This window comes from Prionailurus viverrinus, chromosome B3 (genome assembly GCF_022837055.1).
Source record: "Prionailurus viverrinus isolate Anna chromosome B3, UM_Priviv_1.0, whole genome shotgun sequence".
In the NCBI taxonomy this organism is placed as follows: domain Eukaryota; kingdom Metazoa; phylum Chordata; class Mammalia; order Carnivora; family Felidae; genus Prionailurus; species Prionailurus viverrinus.
Window position 1 is genome coordinate 54,355,708 of NC_062566.1, and position 20,849 is coordinate 54,376,556.

A 20,849-nucleotide genomic window follows, 5' to 3' on the forward strand; every position below is an offset into this window, starting at 1 on the left:
CTGGAGATGAATACAAGGAAGGGCAATAAAAAACTAATGGTGTAAATTTTGCTCTGAAATGCCATAAATCCAATGCAATGTTGTTTCATAGTATTTTAAAATTATAAAGTGTTACCATATATTGAGGTTTTAAAATCACATGCATTTTGGAGTGCCTGGGTGGCTCAGTTGAGTGTCTAACTCTTGATTTTGGCTCAGGTCATGATCTATCTAATGGTTTGTGAGATATTGAGCCCCATGTCAGGCTTCACGCTGTCAGTGCAGAGCCTGTTTAGAATTCTCTCTCTCTCCCTCTCTTTCTCTTCCTCTCCCCTGCTCTCGCTCGCTCGCTCTCTCTCTCAAAATAAATAATTTTTAAAAAAATATTTAAGATCACATGCATTTAACACCATGTGTTAGTGAATAGGTTCTCACACTGTAGCTGACATGGTCAGCTGTCATTGGAGCTACAAGGACCAAGTGGCAAGAGCTGAGAAGAGGATGCCTTAGTGTCATGTAATGTCTCCCACTCTTCTCATTATTGTCACTGCACCTGTGTGCTGCCTGTGGATTTTAACTAAAGAGGACTGTTCAGTTAAGAAATTAGTGAGGGGGAGGGGTGCACCCGATTTTGGCTCAGGTCATGATCTCACAGTTGGTGAATTCCAGCCCTGCATTGGGCTCTGTGTGGACAGCTCAGAGCCTGAAGCCTGCTTTGGGTTCTGTGTCTCCCTCTTTCTCTGCCTCTACCTCGTTTGCGTTCTGTCTCTCTCTCTCTCTCTCTCTCTCAAAAATAAACAAACATTAAGAAAATAATTTTTAAAAATTTAAAAAAAAATCAGTGAGGGGATGCCTGGGTGGCTTAGTTAAGTGTCCAACTCTTCATTTCAATTGAGGTTATGATCTTGTGGTTCTTGAGTTCGAGCCCTGCATCAGTCTCTGTGCTGATGGTGCAGAGCCTGTTTGAGATTCTCTCTCTCTCTCTCTCTCTCTCTCTCTCTCTCTCTGCCCTGCACTCTCTCTGTCTCTCTCTCTCAAAATAAATAAACTTAAGAAAAAAATTAGTGAAGGGTAAGTAGCTCTTGAAGTGATGTGAAGACTTGAAATTTTTAATTAATTGCTAAAAACAATTCTGTTAGATTGAACCATGTGAACTTGCCATTTGTGTGGGTCAAAAATGGTTGAATATCAGCAATTTCACAGGCTAAACCTAATCTATCTTCCTAAGGCTATAAAAATAATATAATGAGACAATAACATATATATTAATTTTTAAGTTTCTGAAGCTTATTCCCCATGTATTTATTTTATTTTATATTTATACTTTTAGGGAAGTGTAGCTGTATTGTCCTAATCAATTTGAAGATGTGGAGAGTGAAATCTAGAGAAGTTAGGAGCTTTGCCCAAGCCAGTTACTTACAGACTTCAATTCTTTTACCTCTGACTTTCTATTTGCTGTTCCTTCTATTGCACTAAATCCTTTCCTTATTTACTAAAAGTAAAATTGCATATAACTTGCATGGTTGTCAAATATTTGGCTTAATATTTATTTATTTAAAAAGCTAGTATGTGTGTGATTCAACAGGAATATGACATTAGTGAATTAGGTCTACAGTAAGAGATTAAAAGGAAAAACTCATACCACCCTGTTAGATACAGAAGAGCATTTGATAAAATTCAGCATCTATTTATCATAAAAGCTACATATTAGCAAACTAACAGTGGATGCAAATTTCCTTAATGTGAAAGGGGTATCTAAAGAAATCTTGTAGCTAACGTTATGCTTGATGGTGAAACACCACAAACGTTCTATTTAGATTTGGAGCAAGACAAGCCTGTTGTCGATTCTTCCCAAGTTGATCTTTAGATATAATGCAATCTCAATAAAAATCCCAGCAGGTTTTCTTGTGGATTTTAACAAGCTGATTATAAATATTTATATGAAAATGCAGAGGGTCAAGAATAGCCCTGAAAAAGAACTTGTCCTCCCAGGTATAAAAGTTTATTCTAAAGCTCTAGCAACCAAGACGGTGAGAGTATTGGTTCAAGGATAGACAAATAGACCAGAGAACAGAATAATGAGCATAGAAACAAACTTCTACATGCATGCTCACTTTATATATGACAGAGGTGGCACTGAATAGCGGGCAAAGAACATTTTTTTTTTTTGACAAATGGGAGCTGGGGTAACAAGATAGCTGTGGGGGGGGGGTTGGATTTAAATTGGACTTTTATTTTTAATTGGACTTTCTGCCTTCTCTCATGCATACAGTCAATTCCAAGTAGATTTCAAAACCCAAATGATAAATGTAAAACTATAAAACTTTTAGAAGATACGGAAGAATATTTTCATGACCTTGGGAGTAGGGTATGCTTTCTAAACGGCCTAAGGGGTCAAGGAGAATGGTTACTGAGACCTAGAGAGCTGCCTGGCAAGAGTTGTGTCCCTTAGTGGAGAGTGTCAGGCAACCTGCAGTCACCCAGCACAGAAAGAGCCAAGGTATCCTCATCTTCTCTTCTTTCTGACTCTTCTCTTCTTATGGGGGTCTTCCATAGGCAAAACAAAATGGAAGCCTGAGGGTACTAGAGTCGTCTGTGCAGGTGAGCCTCCAGGGATAGGAGAAGAGTAGAGCTTGGATCTGGAGGGGAAGATAACAGCATACATAAGCATTTCACAAAAGAGGAAACACAAATGGCCAATAAACATACAAAAAGATGGTCTTCCTCATTTGTAGTCATGGAAATATAAAATTATTTTACCAAAAATCTAGGAGTGCTGCACTGACCATCAAAGGTAGAGAGTAGATAAATAAAATGTAGTTACAGTCCTACAGTGGAGTACTATATAACAATGAAAACAAACTGAGGGTATTATGCTAAGTGAAATTAGAGAAAGACAAAAATCATATGACTTCACTCATATGAGGACTTTAAGAGACAAAACAGATGAACATAAGGGAAGGGAAACAAAAATAATATAAAAACAGGGAGGGGGATAAAACAGAAGAGACTCTTAAATATGGAGAATAAACAGAGAGTTACTGGAAGGGGTGTGGGAGGGGGGATGGCTAAATGGTAAGGGGCACTAAGGAATCCACTCCTGAAATCATTGTTGCACTATATGCTAACTAATTTGGATGTAAATTTTAAAAAATAAAAAAAAAATAATGAAAACAAACTGTACTCACAGGTATTAACATGGGTAAATCACACAATGTTCAATAAAAGAAATAAGACTAAGAATAACATATCCAGATAGTACCATTTATGCATAAAGTTTAAAATAGGCAAATCCAAGAGTGTCCAGATGGCTCAGTCAGTTAAGCGTCCAACTTCAGCTCAGGTCTCATGGTCTGTGAGTTCAAGCCCCGCATCGGGCTCTGTGCTGACAGCTGGAAGCCTGGAGCCTGCTTCAGATTCTGTGTCTCCCTCTCTCTCTGCCCCTTGCCTGCTTGAACTCTGTCTCTCTCTCTCAAAAATAGATAAACTTCAAAAAAAAATTTTTTTTTAAAGTTGGGAATGGGCAGGGGGGCACCTGGATGACTCAGTCAGTTGAGCATCCAACTTCAGCTCAGGTCATGATCTCATGGTTCATGAGTTTGAGCCAGCATCAGGCTCTGGGTGGACAGCTCAGAACCTAGAGCCTACTTCCAGATTCTCTATCTCCCTCTTTCTCTGCCCTCCCCTACCTGCACTCTGTCTCTGTCTCTGTCTCTCTCTCAAAAATAAACATTACAAAAATTTTTTTAAAAATAATTATTACAAATTTAGGATAGTGGTTACCTCTGGGGGTAGCAAAGGACATGCATGGGGGAAGAATACACCAAGGTATAATATTCTATTATTTGGGTGATGGTTACATAGTGTTTCTGTACATGCCACATTATATATTTCCTATTGTCCTCTGTATAGTATATAAATTTAACAGTAAATTTGTAAAAAGTAATATTTAAATGCAAATTTCTATTCTTGTTTAGTTGTTGGTCTATTTAAATTATTCTGCTTTAGCTTCTAAATGGTTTTGTTTGGGAATTTTGGAAATTCCCAGTGCTTAAAACATCTAATTTCAAGAGCTAACCACTGTCGCCATAGTGGATTGTGCAATTCTAGTTAAAATCCTAAGAAAATGGAGATAGTGGGGCGCCTGGGTGGCTCAGTCGGTTAAGCGGCCGACTTCGGCTCAGGTCATGATCTCGTGGTCCGTGAGTTAGAGCCCCGCATCAGGCTCTGTGCTGACAGCTCAGAGCCTGGAGCCTGTTTCAGGTTCTGTGTCTCCGTCTCTCTGACCCTCCCCCGTTCATGCTCTGTCTCTCTCTGTCTCAAAAATAAATAAACGTTAAAAAAAAATTTTTTTTTTAAAAGAAAATGGAGATAGCTTAGATTAGGTTTTTGAAATAATGAAGATAACTCTTGACTGTCATTTAAATACTAAGATGGTGCACCAGTCTTCATCAGAAACTAGCAAAATATATATGTGTCAGAACAGATTTATAGAGTGAGACTGTAGCAGGATTCTCAGACAGATAGTCGTGACGCTGAGGCTTTTCTTTCCAGGAAGTAACTTTATTCCTGCCAGCATTGCTCAGTTGGGTTCGTACCTGGAGAACTGAGCCCTGAACGCCACGTGGTGTAGTTTTCTATATACTTTTTACTTCTTTGTCTCCTATATATGGTAACACACAAACATGTAGTCTGGTTAAGTGGTCTCCTGTTACAAGGTGGTGAGGGATGTTGTCACATACACATATAGCCAGGTTGCTTTGAGGTTTGAGGGGACCCTACCACAAGACTTGGCAGTCTTAATTTGTAAATCCTTATTTTTAAGTAGCTGAGACTTCCACAATGGAAGTGGTTTGGTCTGCCCTGAGTCTAGCAACTTGGTAACTTGCCACCTCTGAAACCTGTCCAACAGGAGTGGGATTTTTCTTCAGTCTGAACTAGAAGACTTTGAACTCTTCCTCCTAAGACTGAACCGCATTGGAGGTGTGATGCAAGATACTCTCCCCGTTCAAAACTACAGGTCCAAAGAAGGTTGGGATTTCCATTCTCACTTCATTCTCTATTGTTTGGAACACAGTCTGCAGTATCTTCTCTATGTCTATCTTGACCGTTACAAGTGAGTATTGAGAATTGATTTGTCCTTGAGCAGCACAAATCAGTTTCCTCTTTCCATACTACTTCTGAATGTGGCGTTTAGGAAAATATTAAACACTCCCTTGAGGAATACTGATCTTTTTGAAATAGTGCCCCTTCACTCCAATACTTGGTACCTTAGTTCAGTGCTGCATTCAGCTAACTGCTTATCATGTGTTTTTTGGTGATGTTAACCCTGTAACATGTCTGTTAACCTATAAGATAACTACAAAGAATAAAATGAAAGAAATGCCTTAAAAGTTTAAAAGAGAGGAAGATTCCGAAAGTTAACTTGGAGTTACTTGATACCTTCATTACCAGGCAAATGAATGCTAAACAATTCTGTAAGATTAACAGAAGGTTATGAGTTCACAACCACTGCAAGGTATGTTAGGTATACTCTTAAATTGATACTTAGATAGATAGATATACATCTATGTGTACTGCCCAAGATCACTCTGGCTGCTCTGAATTGCTGTTGGGTCAGTGCTAACAAGACTATTTCTCTAATATAGGAGTACTTACAGTGTTCCTGGCACTAGACTAAGTACTTTACGTGCATTATCTCATCTAATTTTCACAGAAGGCCTATCGGGTGGTTATTCCAATCTCCATTACACAGATGAGGAAACTGAAGCATTGAGAGAGGCCAAGTGCCTTACTTACAGCACATGGCTCTCATAAATGGCACAGCCAGATTTAATTCTACTTAAATTTGATTCCAGAGTCCAGCCTTAGGTGCTAAGGAGAACCTTTTTATTTTATTTTGTGTATTAAAGACTAAGAATTCAAATAGATGGTGTTTTTCTGGTTCGTATCATTGAAGCTTATTTAGACACAGAAATGTTTTCCCCAAAGCTGCTGGTAAGAGAAGATTTAGAAGTCATATATTCAAAGGATCTATCCTGAGACTTAATTCCTCGGTCCTAGCTTCTCTGTAGTTGTGGAAGTTTTTAAAAGCCTCTGAAGTTTGAAAATGCTGACAAGTTTTTGTTGTTTAAAATAATAAAATATGACAGGACAAGGTATCTGTTAATCTTACAGAGTTGGTAAAATTTCATCATGGAAGTAAACACATTATAAATAAAATTATCTGTCTCTAAATTTTTCTCTATTTCTAGACCATAAGTAATAAGTAAAACACAACACAAGATTGGAGTATATTATATTTACTTTTAATTCTGAAATTCCTTTTTAAATGCTAGTTATCATCTGGAGCAAACATGATTGTAACCGTCTTATCCTGTGTGCTAACCAGAGTTTGTTCCTTTGTTTTATATACAGACTTAATCCTTCAAATTGTCCCTTTTTGGAAAAAAGTGAATTATATGAAGCGCACCCTTGGTTTGAATTTTTAGTTCAGTGTCGACAAGTTTCCAGTAATTTAACAGGTATGGGTGCACTGTGTTAAATACAAAAATGTCGGGGTGCCTGGGTGGGTCAGTTGGTCGAGCATCCAACTTTGGTTCAGGTCATGATCTTGTGGTTCATGAGTTCAAGCCCCTCTTTGGGCTCTGTGCTGACAGCTCAGAGCCTGGACTCTGCTTTGGATTCTATGTCCCCTTCTCTCTTTGCCCTTTCCTTGCTCATGCTCTGTCTCTTAACCAAAAAAAAAAAAAAAAAAAAAAAAAAAGTCTGGCTAAATGGTCTGTTAAATGGCACGTAATTTGTGTTCTCTAAATAAATCATTTGTCTATAGACAAACATCTAACTATAACCTAGGTTTAAGCTTTGTTTAAAAAGCAGAAGACCAAAAGTGTTGCCCTCTTGCCAGCCAAGAAAAGCCAGACAGCATGTGTGCTAGTGTTCCCTTCCCCCTCAGCCTCAGGCTTGTTCTTTCTGGATATGTCTCATCTTAGCAGTTTACCACAGGGTGAATTCCTGCTCTCTGGTAATGACACCCTTTTTCTATGAAGAAGTGGTCTGTCTTCCAGGTGTCTGCCCTGAATTTTTTAGTAAGTAACTCCAGATGGAATTTAAAAAAAAAACGAACCACAGTATGTCTGGATTGTTCTGTCTTATGTAGTGGAGCTGCTGAAGGAGAGCTTTGCTCTGGTTATAATCAGAAAAGCCCTGTAACCCCCGCCCCCCTTGAGGGTTTAGCTGGTATTATTCCAGAGACTCCACTTGGGAAAGGGAACAGGCAAAGCCACTAACACAGGCAAGGAATGTCAACAGCCAATCTTTCACTTTTATGTAATTCTGGGTTTTTTTGCAATATAAAGAATTTTTTCATAATGTGGGTTGGGGTTTTTGTTTTGTTTGTTTTTGATGTTGATAATATGTTTATTGTAAAGAAAAATTGGACGCCACAGACAACTATCAAAAGGTAAAACTCTGCAGGTAGATAGCCTAGGTAGATAATCATCCACAGGCAACTCTTGATCTGTCTTCATGTATTTTGTTCTGGTTATTTTCTCTATCCTTTTTTTTCTTTATAGCCTGCATTCATCCAACAAATGTTTATTAAGCTCCCACATCGTGACAGTCTATCTGTGAGAGTCAGTATTTCAGGCATTGATTTGTATGAGCTCTTTGCTGAAGACATTAATTTTAGGTTATCATTTGTTGTTAATTTGTTGTTAAAATTCCTCGCCCCCCCCCAGTTCATTACTGCCTTTTAGTTTTCTTTTGTTTATCTCAGTTGTTTGAACAGTTGTTTGTCTCAGTTGTTTAAATAGAAGTTTATTTTTATTTGGACAAATCTCTCGTTTTCCCTTTTGATGTTTTCTTATTGCTTTTAAACTTAGAAAGTCCTTCATCCTGTGGATAGGGAAAATTTTCTTCTCAGAATTATATAACTCTCTTAAGGAAAAAAACCTATTCTTTTGTTTTCCAGATCCCAAATTGATCTTCCAGGCTAGCCTTGCAAATGCTCAGATACTGATTCCCAGCAACCAGGCCAGTGTAAGCAGTATGCTGTTGGAAGGACATACTCTCCTGGCCCTTGCTACTACAATGTATGCCCCTGGGGGTGTCAGCCAGGTACGGATAGCACTTTTACCTGTTATTGCAAAATAGGACTGATTTTAAATTTAGCAGAAATATCTTTGGATTTTCTAGACCTCCTGTGATATTCATGTATAACTACTTATAAGTATCTCATTATATTAAAGAGCATAAAACAAAGGATGAAGTTTTATATTTTATATTATATCCTCTTAAGTTGAAAGGGAACTAATATGTGATGTAGAGATTTTTTCTTTCTTTCTTTTTTTCTTTCTTTCTCTTTCTCTTTCTTTCTCTTTCTCTTTCTCTTTCTCTTTCTCTTTCTCTTTCTCTTTCTCTATGGATTTCAGAAGCCTTGTATTAGGGTTCTCCAGAGAAACAGAATCAATTGTGTGTGTGTGTGTGTATATCTGGTATTTATTTATTTTTTTAAGTTTATTTTTTTGAGAGAGAGCACAGGCAAGGGAGGAGCAGAGAGAAGGAGAGACAGAAGCAGGCTCCGCACCACCAGTGCAGAGCCCTAGGAGGGGCTCCAACTCATGAACTGTGAGATCATGACCTGAGCCGAGATCAAGAGTCAGACTCTAAACTGACTGAGCCACCTAGGTGCCCCTACCTTTGTTTTTTAAACTCTAGGTTTGTTTTAAGGATAGCGCGTCAGTTTCTGATTGCTCCTGGGAGTAACTGTATTTTAGATGTGTGGCTTAGGAATTACTGTCTAATATTTGTACTCTTAGGCAAAAAGGAAATCATAATTTTTAGCTATCCATATAAACTCTTAAGGGACCCAGTGGAAATTTGCTCATCTCTGCTTCTTTGTAAGTATAGTATGCCTGGTTAGAGGGAACTGAATTAAGGATGCTGTTTAACATCTAATCCTTAAAAGCTTCTTACTGATGCTAATTTAATATAATACTACATCCTCCAGATTATTGCAATGTATTTTAATTCATATGGTTATCTATTCCTCTGTTTATAATCACCTGTCAAAAAATAGTCATAGAATAACTTGAGCACTGAGAGAGAAAAACCTAGGTAGGAGTCATCTAGTCAAGTGGTTTTCTTTTTCCTTTAAAAATATTTACTATTTACTCTTTAAATATTTTAAGGGGTGCCAGGGTGGCTCAGCTGGTTGAGCATCTGACTCTTGATTTCATTTCAGGTCATGATCCCAGGGTCATAGGATTGAGCCTCATGTCAGGCTCCATGCTGAGTGCGGAGCCTGCTTAAGATGGTCTCTCTCTCTCGCTCCCTTTTCCTCTGCTCCTCTCCCCTGCTCACACATGTGCTCTCTAAATAAATAAATAAAATTTAAAAAAATAAAAAATACTCTAAACATTTTAGTAGCAGAGCCTTTTTTCAAACAGTTTTCTCACATATAGTTTGAAAACCACTGATCTAGTTGAACTTCCTAATCTTATAGATGAGGAAACTGAGGCCTGATGTTGAATATCTGGCCCAGGGTCACCAGCTAGTTTTTCCTAGAACCAGAATGAGAACTCTTGGCTTCTAACTCCTTGACCATTGGTTTTTTCACTTCCATGTATTTTTTTCAAGCTAACCTTGTTTCATTCTTGTGGAAAAAAAACTTAAATTTGGGAAAGAGAAAACCCTTACTGTGTACCATGTGATCTTTTTATTTAGGTTGTTCAGAATGATGAAAATGAGACCTGTTTGAAGAAAGTAGATCCCCAGTTACTGAAGATGGCATTAACTCCTTATCCCAAGCTAAAAACTGCTCTATTCCCACAGTATACTGCCTCTAATGTCCTGCCACCTGATATTACACTTTACCACCTTATGCAGGTACAGTATTTAGGTGGATAGTATTGAGGGGTATCAGTCAAGGTTCAGCCAGGAAGACAGAAACCTACTCTGGGTCTTTCAATGTTTATTACTTCTTTTGAGAGAAACAGAGTGCAGGCAGGGGAGGGGCAGAGAGACAGGGAGACACAGAATAAAGCAGGCTCCAGGCTCTGAGCTGTCAGCACAGATCCCGTGTGGGGGCCCAAACTCCTCAACCACAAAATCGTGACCTGAGCCGAAGTCAGACACTTAACCGACTGAGCCACCCAGCTGCCCCTACCCTGGGTCTTTCAAATAGGAAATTACACAGTAACAGCAGAAAGGAGAATCCAAACATGCCCTGGTGAGACAACCCAAAAACTGATGAAGAAGGAAGCCGTCAACACTCCTAAGGTTGCAAGAACAGTTCAAGAAAGTGGTGTTATCAGAACCCAGAAGCTGGAGCTGTCTCTGGGAGCTAATCTGACGACCTGGCTGTCTAATGAGAGCTGGAAACAGAAGGTGGAGCTGGAACCTTGGAGGAGATACCCCAGAAAACAAAGAAGGAAAAAAATACCTGGTTTCTCCCCTCTTCCCACCTTTAGTATCCATGTTCTCTGGGCTAACCCTACTGGTAGCCAAAGGGCAAATGAGCTTGGGCAGTGCAGTTCTCTGTAGGGGAAAGGTGGAAATGGATCTGAGAGCGGATAGTTGGCCAGCATACTTGTCTGATGCTTTCATCGAAAGCATTCTACACAGATAACTTGGGTCTCTCTCTTCTCAGTGAATCGAGTTATTTGTTTATTTAAATCAGTGCTTCTTAACCATTCTCAGGACAAAACCTCTTTAAGAATGTGAGTCCTCTACCCAGAAAAACTGCACATATATGTATAAGTTTGCATATATTTTCGAAGAATTCATATACCCTAAACCTATTCAGGGATCTTCTGTTATGAACACATTCTTTTGTTCATTTCTCATTTCCGAGGGCTTTTGCTTTTTTTCTTGAGGTGCGCATATTTCCCATTAGGGTCTTTAATTCAACATAAACGCTGTAATCTATAAAAGTACAAAATTTCTCCAGTGTGAACAGTCCTTAATTTATAGAGTAGTCCTGCTCAGAATGCTCACTCCCCATGTGGGTGCCACTCCATGAACTGCTTGTTGCTGGGATGTGATGAGATTAGGATCTTGAACTATTATATAAATCTATGTTACTAAGTACACGGTTCAGTTCAGCAGGCTTTTGTTGTGTTTTTTTATTTTGTTGTTGTTTGGTCTGTGTAGCAAGACACTCTTGAAGCAGGAAGCATTTAGCTAGATTTAAAGTTATTGCAAGTTTCTTATCTTATTGCAAACCAGTAGCACTGGTATAAACTTCAGGTGGATTATACCAAAGCAGTTGCACTGCCTAAAGTGGATTCAATCAGCCTAGAACATAAGTGGTTCAGGTTGTTCTTTGTTCTGTTCTCAAGTTGACTGATGCAATTTTTTAGTCGTATTACTTTATGAAAAGTAGCCCTTCCTTAACAGACCACAAATTCTTATTTAATTTTAAATCAAAGCTGCTTTTTCCTTAGCCACCCACATCTTGACTTAAAAGTTTTATTTTCTCCTTTATCTTTTCTACCATCTGTTGATCATCTTTGCTAAATCTTTGGCTTAGACAAATTTCAAACAGCTATGGCTCCCAGCTTTCAAACCTTTTCTGACTGGCTTAACAACTTCCTGCCCTCTTTTTTCTTTGATGGCAGTGGTGGTTCGTTCACCACATTCCTCTAACCTTTGATCTACTTTTCCTCTTTCCTTTCTAGTCCTGCCTTAGCTTACATTGTCTTGTTTACATGGTAGCATTTTCTAGCCTCTTCTCTTGCTTTTGGATTCCAAAAGTATTTCAAAAATCCATTTACATTATGATTGATGTTGTTTGAACCGAAAGAGAGTACACTTGGCAGATGTAGTTTGAAGTGAGGGGAGTCTGTAAAAGGAACACAGCCAGTTCTTTTTTTATTAACATAGGAAAGTGTCTCATGCATTCTTTTTTTTTTTTTTTTTTTTTTTGTAAGTTGGGCTCAGAGAATTTATGTTCAGAAAGATAAGGTTGAAGAAGGGAAGCAGACTACCTGTGAAGTCTTTTCATACAGTTTTGTTTACTTATTTTAGAGTCAATTAACTTTTAATTCTGACTTCTCCCCTTTTTCAGTCATTATTGCCCTTTGATCCTAGCAGATTGTTTGGCTGGCAATCTGCCAACACACTGGCTATAGGAGGTAAGTCATTATAGGTATTTAGGGCTTTAGAAGTTAAGTATTTCAGCAGTGTTGACAGTAGAAGTTAATTTATGTAAGGCCAATCCAGTTTTTTTCTCTGCTTTTTTTTTGTTTTGTTTTTTGAGAGAGAGCATATGTGCACGAGTGAGTGGGTAATCGGGGGAGGGACAATGGAGAGGAAGAGAGAGACTCTTAAGTAGGCGCCATGCCCAGTGTGGAGCCCAGTGTAGAGCTCGATCTCATGACCCATCATGAGATCATGACCTGAGGTGAAATCAAGAGTTGGTTGCTTAACTGACGGCTGCCAGGCACCCCTCACTGCTTTCCATTTTAAAAATAAAGATGCATTCCGATGGAAAACATTTTCTAGGAGACTGAACTGAAAACATTTCGTGAGTTAAAAGTAATTGTAATATATCCCTAGTGCTATTCTTGCCGAGAAATATAAGATGTATTATCCTAAAGCGTATCTGTATTATCTGCTTAAATTTCTCCCTTTCCAAAAATCCCTGTTTGCAGTATAGTATTATAAATAAGATTAAGAGCATAGGTGTTGGCTTTAGACAAATCCTGGCTCAATCTTGGGTAAGTGACGTAAGCTTTCTTCAGTTCCCTACAAAATAAGGTTAATAACAGTGTCCACCTCATGTATTACATGAGAATGACAGGAGACAAAGCTCTTGGAGCTCCTGGCTCATGGTAAGCACCAGAGGCATACACATTGCTGTTCTTTTTAGACCAGAAGCACTTCTCTGATTTTTTTTTTTTTTTTTTTTTTTGGTGCCATGCTTAAACTCCACTTTTTCTTTTTTACTTTTAAATTTAGGGTTAGCCTTTAATGTCATGGTACTTGTGGTGTCTCTGCCGATATTACTCTAAAGTAGGCTTCAGATTAGCACTTTGCACATAATGTATACCCTGTAAATATTTATGGACATGAATAAAAATGAATTTTCTAATGTGTCCATTTTGTAATTTCAAATTTCAATATATTTAACTCACCTAGTGCCCAGAGCTCGTGCAGTGCCAGACCTGTAATAGATGTTCAATAAATATTTGTTGATGGCTGAATATAGTAGTGCGTATTGTATTCTCAAATGAAAATACTTAATCTCAGTGAAGTTACTACTAGAGTGTAGACTGATTCCCCTGTGCTGTTCTAATGCCTCCAACTCCAACAACTTCACCAGAATCCTGACCCCCTTTTGGAGACTGAGCACTGTACTGGGTACACTTGGGGAAAAGAGAGGAAGTTAAAGGCATATTCCCTGCCTGGTGTTGGGAAATATTTGAAGAAATAAAGCATAAAGTAAATGAAACAATTATAAAAACATAATGTGGATTTATGAGATTGGAGAGTTGTATTTATTTTTTTTTTTAATTTTTTTTTCCAACATTTATTTATTTTTGGGACAGAGAGAGACAGAGCATGAACGGGGGAGGGGCAGAGAGAGAGGGAGACACAGAATTGGAAACAAGCTCCAGGCTCTGAGCCATCAGCCCAGAGCCTGATGCAGGGCTCGAACTCACGGACCGCGAGATCGTGACCTGGCTGAAGTTGGACACTTAACCGACTGCGCCACCCAGGCGCCCCTGGAGAATTGTATTTAATTAGAATGTTTACTTTTTTTTTCATATGGCCTTACCACTGAAAAGAGATGTAGAGCGACTGCGAGGTAACTTGGCTTCTGTGTCAGGCCAGAGAAAATTACCTTTTGGGTAGAATTTTTTCTTGTATACCCTCTCCATACTAGCCCCCAGCTGCTAAAAGATCACGGTCTTACTTGAATTAAAAACTGAAGTTAGCTGATTTGGTGCCAGGCAGTGCTATATACTTCACATGTATTCAGCAAATATTTAATGAGTGAATGAACAGTTTTATGTGTAATTACAAGTTACCAAAGTCACTGTGTTCTCACAAAGAATATAGGTAAGGCATGTGACAATTTTTTAATCTCAAAGGTGGTAGACTTTTAAGTAATAGCTTTGTTAGATGACAGACACCTCTCTTCAAGTCTGTCTGTCTTTTTCTTTTTTTTAAGAACCAAGTCACAGTATAAAAAAATCCTTTTTTTTTTTTTTTTTGGAGGATAATTTTTTTTTTTTCTTCAGAAATAGGCTTTGAACTTTGAAAATAAGAGCAGATGAAGTTTTCCAAGAACTTGTTCCTTAACAGTTCAAAATGTGGTTTCAGGGGTGTCTGGGTGTCTCAGTCAGTTGAGCATTCAACTCAATTTTGTCTCAGGTCATGATCTCAAAGTTCATGAGCTTGAACCCCGCATCTGGCTCTGCACTGAAAGCACGGAGTCCTTGGGATTCTCTGTCTCCCTCTCTCTCCTCCCCTCCCCTGCTTGCACGCACAGGTGTTCTCTCTCTCTCTCTCTCTCTCTCTCTCTCTCAAAAATATAAATAAATGTTAAAAATATACATTTAGAAGAAAACAAAAATGTTATTTCATTTTTTTTTTATAGGTAGTGAGTGGCCTAAGAGGCAATTAAAGATTAGGGCTTGACAGAAGTGGTTATTTCATACTAACTTGTCACACGCAAACATCTTCTGACTTCAGATTTCTCTAGAGAGGAAAAAATGTTTTTTCTGTTATTTTCATGGGCACAGAGTAACTTTAAACTGAGCTACTCTGCTAATCTTAGAAAGATGGTATCATCATATAGCTAATAAGGTCCTCTATGAAAACATCATTAGAAACTATAGCTAGTGATAAACGGAAATTGTAGAACGGTATTAATATGAAGAAAAGGATGTTCTTAAAACTGTTTACTGGAGGAATGTATAGTGAGTTGGCCTTGGTGAATAGAGGACTCATATAAATACGTTATGAAGGGATTTCATTGTGTTATGAGCTGCATGAATGAATTATAAAGCTCTTTTTGCAGATCATCGGCAGAGATTTTACAGGCTAAAGGATTATTGCCATTGTGAACTTAAATGATCATCAAATATAGAATTACGGCATATAAAATAAGTTCTGTGAGGAAAAAGTATAAATTATAAGTTTTTTATGCAGCTTCTCAGGTACATATTTTTGTGTAAAATGGAGGGCTACTTCTTCACATTAAAATAAACTATTACATTTTGGTGGTTCACAGTAATACACGGTGGTACAAAATGACAATAACAACTGGTTTTCTTTTACCATTGCAGAGTTAAGTTTCCCACGTACAAATTTAGAATTGATCATGGTGAAGTGAAGAGGATTAATATTGCTTTACTTTCCCCCCAGATGCAGGGAGTCATCTCCCGCATTTTTCTAGCCCTGACCTGGTTAATAAGTATGCTATAGTGGAACGTCTGAATTTTGCTTATTATTTACAACATGGACGGCCTTCGTTTGCATTTGGTACTTTTCTGGTCCAGGAATTAACCAAGAGCAAGACTCCCAAGCAGCTGTGAGTATATAAAACATAATTTGTACTCTTAATAAAAGGCATATCTGAGTATTTTTCACATGTATTTGAAAAAAAATTCTGAAAATATATCACAGTTAAATAATTATATCTGGCTAGTAATTTAGTGTTCTTTTTTTTCCCCTTTGTGCTTTTCTGTATATCCCAAGTGTGGGGAATTTAGTGTATCTTTGTTAATAGGAAAAAAGATAATAAAGATAATATTAAAAGATTCTTTTTATGTCTTTTAAAATTCTGTTTAAAACAGAAAAATGACCCAGGAGCTTGCCAAATATTAGTGGTTCCTCTAAAGAGGGAATTGTATATATAATAAGATGTGAATTCTGTATTTATGATCTTCATTTTTTATAATTCACTTTTATAAAGTACAGAATTTGGAGAAGTATTTTATATAATCAGCTAAATATAGATTTATTTATTGATTTGTCTTATAGCTAACAAAGTAATGCATTTTTATGGTAAAATGTTCAAGTAATTCAGAATGGTGAAAAATGAAAGATAAAAATCCCTGAGTCTCCTGTCTTCATCCTACATAGTAAATTAATACGGTTATTTTTGTGTGCATCTGTCCTTGAAATTTGTCTACGCTTGTAAAACTAATATAAACGGGGACACTTGGGTGGTTCAGTCAGTTAAGTGTCTCTTGATTTCAACTCAGGTCATGATCTCACAATTCTAAGATCGAGCCCCGTATGAGGGTCTGTACTGACAGCATGGAGCCTGCCTAGGATTCTCCCTCTCTCTCTGCTCCTCCCATGTGTGTGTGCTCTCTATCTAAAAATAAACATTAAAAAGAAATTTTAAAACCTAATATGTCAAGTTTAATTGGCATTAATTATCTTGGTAGTATGTATATATATACTCATAATTGATAAGATCACAAGTTGACAGTCTTTCAGAAGTTCTGTGTTCCTTGGATGAAGTTGGAAGCAAGAATAATTTGGCTTATAAACAGGTGTTTTAGGAGAAGGTGAAATGTAAGGGAATGGGGAGCTATGGAGACAACTAAAAACTGCCAAGAACTTAAATGGGTGTGTGCAGGGGGCAGAAATCATAGGTGTCTGACGCTTCATGTATCACTGTGTAATTCTGGCTGCTCTTCCTGTTGAGAAACAATTTTCATATCCTGATGTGATTTTGATTTCTTCCTTTTTCAGGGTCCAGCAAGTAGGCAATGAAGCCTATGTTTTAGGACTCTCCTCCTTCTACATACCTTCAATAGCAGCTGCGTGTGTTTGTTTCTTAGAACTGCTTGGCCTCGACAGCCTAAAGCTCAGAGTTGATATGAAAGTGGCCAATATAATTTTGAGCTACAAGTGTAGAAATGAAGATGCTCAGTACAGCTGTGTCAGAGAGTCTCTAGGTACAGCACCTTTTCTATCTGGGGTTTGTTTTGTTCAGGGGACAAGGGATGAATAGGTCTGAGGCACTGGATTATGAGTGGTTGGGGGAGAAACTGTTACCTTCCTGTCTCATTCTTTTCCGGCAGAATGTTTGCACTTTATGTCCCTTTTTTGGGCCTTTTAATTAGGTTCTGAAATGGCCCAAGGCCACACTCTTCAAACAGAAATTCCCAGTGCCTGACCCTTTCTCTTCACCATATTTTATTGTTAATATTTCTTACAGCTGAAAAACTATCTAAACTGGCTATGGGTGAAAAGGCAACCACAGAAGAATTGCTTATTCTCTTAGAAGAAGGTATATGGAGCAGCATTCAGCAGCAGGAAATAAATAGGTTTGTTGAATTGCAACCTCAGTCTTTTTTCCAGCAAACTTTAATCTTCCAAGCTGTGTTTGCCTAGTCTTTCTTCTAACGCCTCCCATATTTTTATCAATCCTTTCAAGTCTTCTTACTCAGCCAGCGTATAGCAGATACTTGGTAAATGGACAAGGATTTTAATTTCTTCTTGCCATTAGTAAAAGGAGGGTGAAGATAATTATTCACTCTTTAGAGATAGAGTTTCCAAGAGATGGAAAAGTGCTCTGTCTCCTCCACTGTCCTGCTGGTCAGAGGAATCTCTTAAGTGTCACATATTGAAATCATTTAAGAAGATGTGGGATGGATCTCACAAAATTTGACTCTAAGTGATGTCCTTAATTTTTTCTTCCTAATGTATGTTAGTTGATAATGAAAGTTGAGGTGACCATCTATCCACAAAAACCCCTCTACATACACATTTATGCCATCTTTCCTCTGTGCTACGCCACCTGGGGTAACCCTGGGGTGACCCCAGACTGTGGGGAGGCACACTATTCTCCTATACCTGCTGTCAATGGCTCTGTTTTCAGCAGTTTTCTGCTGCCAGTAGGAACAGGTACTCCCTGTCTATAGCCATACCACCCTGAACGCACCTGATCTAGGAACAGGTACTCCCCACTTAGGAAGCCCATGCACTTGTCTGCACTCTGATACTGTAAATCATGCAATAACAGTTAAGCACTCAGGAAGTGTCTTGACTGACTGTTTATGCAGTTCTCCTTAAGATGGTATATAGCTACTATATCTACTGATAGATACTTGGCTGATAAAAGAAATGAATTCTGCTAGTATACTAAGAAAGCTTTTGTGTTATGGGTACAGGAGTCCTCTTTTTTCCACCACTGTTTTCCAGAACAGCCTACTAAACATTGATATTTCTTGAAAGGCTTTTTAGAACATATGCTGTGGTTAAATTTATTTAATGTTTACTAATTTTCCAGTTTAAAATTAAAGCTATATCTTAACAAGTTTGTTTTTTCCTCTACTGCCCAATTACAGGATATCTAGTGAATCTAGCAGCCAGTGGGCATTAGTGGTACAGTTCTGCAGGATCCACAATGTGAAACTGAGCACATCTTATCTCAGAGAATGTGCCAAAGCAAATGATTGGTTACAGTTCATTATTCACAGTCAACTCCATAACTATCACCCAGAGGAGGTAAGCCACCATTTGTTCCCAACTATTCAAGAAGAGGAAATTAGAAGACTTCTGGGAAGAAAAGTAGTGTTCTTTCTGTTGTGTATACCTAGGCTTTTGTTTTATATGATGCTACTGTTTTTACTAAGATTTCAGTGGATTGGCTTCAGTTAAAGGACTAGTCATTAGGGGTGCCTGGGTGGCTCAGTCAGTTAAGTGTTTGACTTCGGCTCAGGTTGTGATCTCACAGTTCGTGGGTTCGAGCCCCGCGTCGGGCTCTGTGTGGACAGCTCAGACCTTAGAACCTGCTTCAGATTCTGTGTCTCTCTCTCTTTCTCTCTGCAGCCCCACCCCCTCATGCTCTATCTCAAAAGTAAATAAACATTAAATTTTTTTTTTAAAAAAACGGACTAATCATTAGTATTAAAGAGCTGAAGGAAGAGGTTTTTGTGACTCCAGATTGAATATGGAAATTCACTCCAAAGCAATAAATTACTTTGTAAAATTCCATGGTCACTTCCCCTGCACGCAGTTCAGGGTGAGAAAGAACAATTTGCCTCTGCTTTTCTCTAACATTTTTCAGCTCCAGGTGAAATTGACAGTTGTCTTTTTTAATCGTCTGTTTTCTAGGTGAAATCTCTTCTTCAATATTTCAGTCCTGTCCTTGAAGACCACTTAAGATTGGCTTTTGAGAACTTGCCCTTAGTGTCCAACTCCAGGAGGGACAGTGATCAAGTCTGCAACAGGTCCCCCCAGGAATTCCAGGGAAACAAAGAAGAGATGACTGATCTCTTTGAAGTTCTGCTCCAGTGCTCGGAGGAGCCAAACTCCAGGTCCTGGCTCCTAGCTGAAGCGGTGAAACAACAGGCCCCTATCCTTAGTGTCTTGGCCTCATGTCTCCAGGTGAGGATAATGAAAAACCTAAATTAAGGACCCAGAGAGCAAGAGGGACAGTGGAGAGGGACTGGGAAGGCTGATAATCAGAGAGGAAGTGGGGTGATGATGTGAGGCTCCAGCCTGTGTTTTCAAGGCCACTGTCACTTTTGTGCTTTTCCAGCTTAGGCTCCAGGCCATCTAATAGTACACTTTCTTGTACGTTGATACTCAATAACTCGGGTGATCAGAGCCTTGCTTCCTGGTTGGCAAAGAGAAGGGACCCTGCCTCTTGAGCAAAGAAGTGGGATGCTGTAGCCAGCCCCTTGATCAGCCTTTCTGTGGAAGGCTGTCTTGTTTTCTTATACTTTGTATTTCCACAACTAACATGTATACCTGCTCAGTCTCTTGGTCCTTTGACATGTTACACTCTGCAGAAGAGTTTATAATAATCCCTTGTTGTTTATTAGTGTTTATTTCATGTTTGAAGGCTTTTCAAGCTATTTTAACCAATTTATTGTTGGTGAGGTGACTTGTTCTAAACAGGACATATCCATCCATGGTTGTAGCATTGCTGGCAATTCCCAACTCCCTCTGTCAGGTAATCCAGACACAATTGTTATTTTATTTTGAAAAGTTTTTATTCAATGGCAGGGTGCCAGTACTATTCCTTGTCTCTGTGTTTGGATCATCACATCTGTGGAGGAGAGTGTTGCAGCCGAAGCAACAGGACACATTCAGGGCTCAGTGGAGGGCCACATGTGGGAGCTTCAAGACCTCTCAGTCATCTGGAAAACATTATTAACAAGGCGGAAGAGCAAAACTCTCATCAGAGGTTTCCACCTTTTCTTGAAGGTAGTGATAGTCACTTCATTTCTTTCCTGAGTTTAAAAAGGTTACTTCAGAATATTCCCATTGGATTTTTCAATTGTTATAACCCTGGGTTTTTTGGGGGTTTTTTAGCCAACAACAAATAATGATAATAGAACTACCATTTATTTAGCAAAGAGCTTTAAATTTATTTTAGCCAGTTCTCAAAATAATCCAATACAAAGACAGTATTATATGAAGATGTTATGAAATGGTATTATCCTCATTTTATACAGTAACAAGCTTGGGCTTGTAGAACTTAGGTATCTTTCCCCAGGGTCTCAAAGTGTTTTAGTAAGTAGTATATTTATAGTTCAGATCTATACTTTCTCATTCCAAAACTCCTGTCTTCTGACTGAAAAGCTTTCACCAAAGTGATAGAAATGCCCCAGACAGCTGTAGGTTGGCAGCTCTCTGGAGCCCATTTTCCAGGAGTGTATGTAGAGGTGTCCTAGCGCCATCTAGTGGAACATCTCCAGCTCGTGTGGATACAAGTATACATACAATAGAAAATGGACTGTTGAGTAGGTGTACCTGGCCTGAATATCTTTTTTCTAAAAGGTAAAAGAAATATAAATTTAATCTTTCTTTTTAACACATATGGCTTAATTCTACGATGAAACTGTTACTACTAGTACTTAAGTTTTTACTTTAACCTCTTATATTGA

General features: G+C 38.4%; 1 protein-coding gene across 1 annotated transcript in view; it reads left to right on the forward strand.

Annotated features, from left to right (window-relative positions):
* SPG11 (SPG11 vesicle trafficking associated, spatacsin) overlaps window positions 1-20,849 on the forward strand; it is an 88,617-nt gene that overhangs the window by 39,881 nt on the left and 27,887 nt on the right. Inside the window, exons 16-26 of the mRNA XM_047861402.1 lie at window positions 4,892-5,095; window positions 6,397-6,503; window positions 7,952-8,097; window positions 9,706-9,867; window positions 12,050-12,116; window positions 15,358-15,523; window positions 16,699-16,904; window positions 17,168-17,276; window positions 18,300-18,459; window positions 19,069-19,341; window positions 19,966-20,166. Coding sequence (XP_047717358.1) covers window positions 4,892-5,095; window positions 6,397-6,503; window positions 7,952-8,097; window positions 9,706-9,867; window positions 12,050-12,116; window positions 15,358-15,523; window positions 16,699-16,904; window positions 17,168-17,276; window positions 18,300-18,459; window positions 19,069-19,341; window positions 19,966-20,166 — 1,801 coding nt within the window. The remainder of the gene's footprint in view (window positions 1-4,891; window positions 5,096-6,396; window positions 6,504-7,951; window positions 8,098-9,705; window positions 9,868-12,049; window positions 12,117-15,357; window positions 15,524-16,698; window positions 16,905-17,167; window positions 17,277-18,299; window positions 18,460-19,068; window positions 19,342-19,965; window positions 20,167-20,849) is intronic.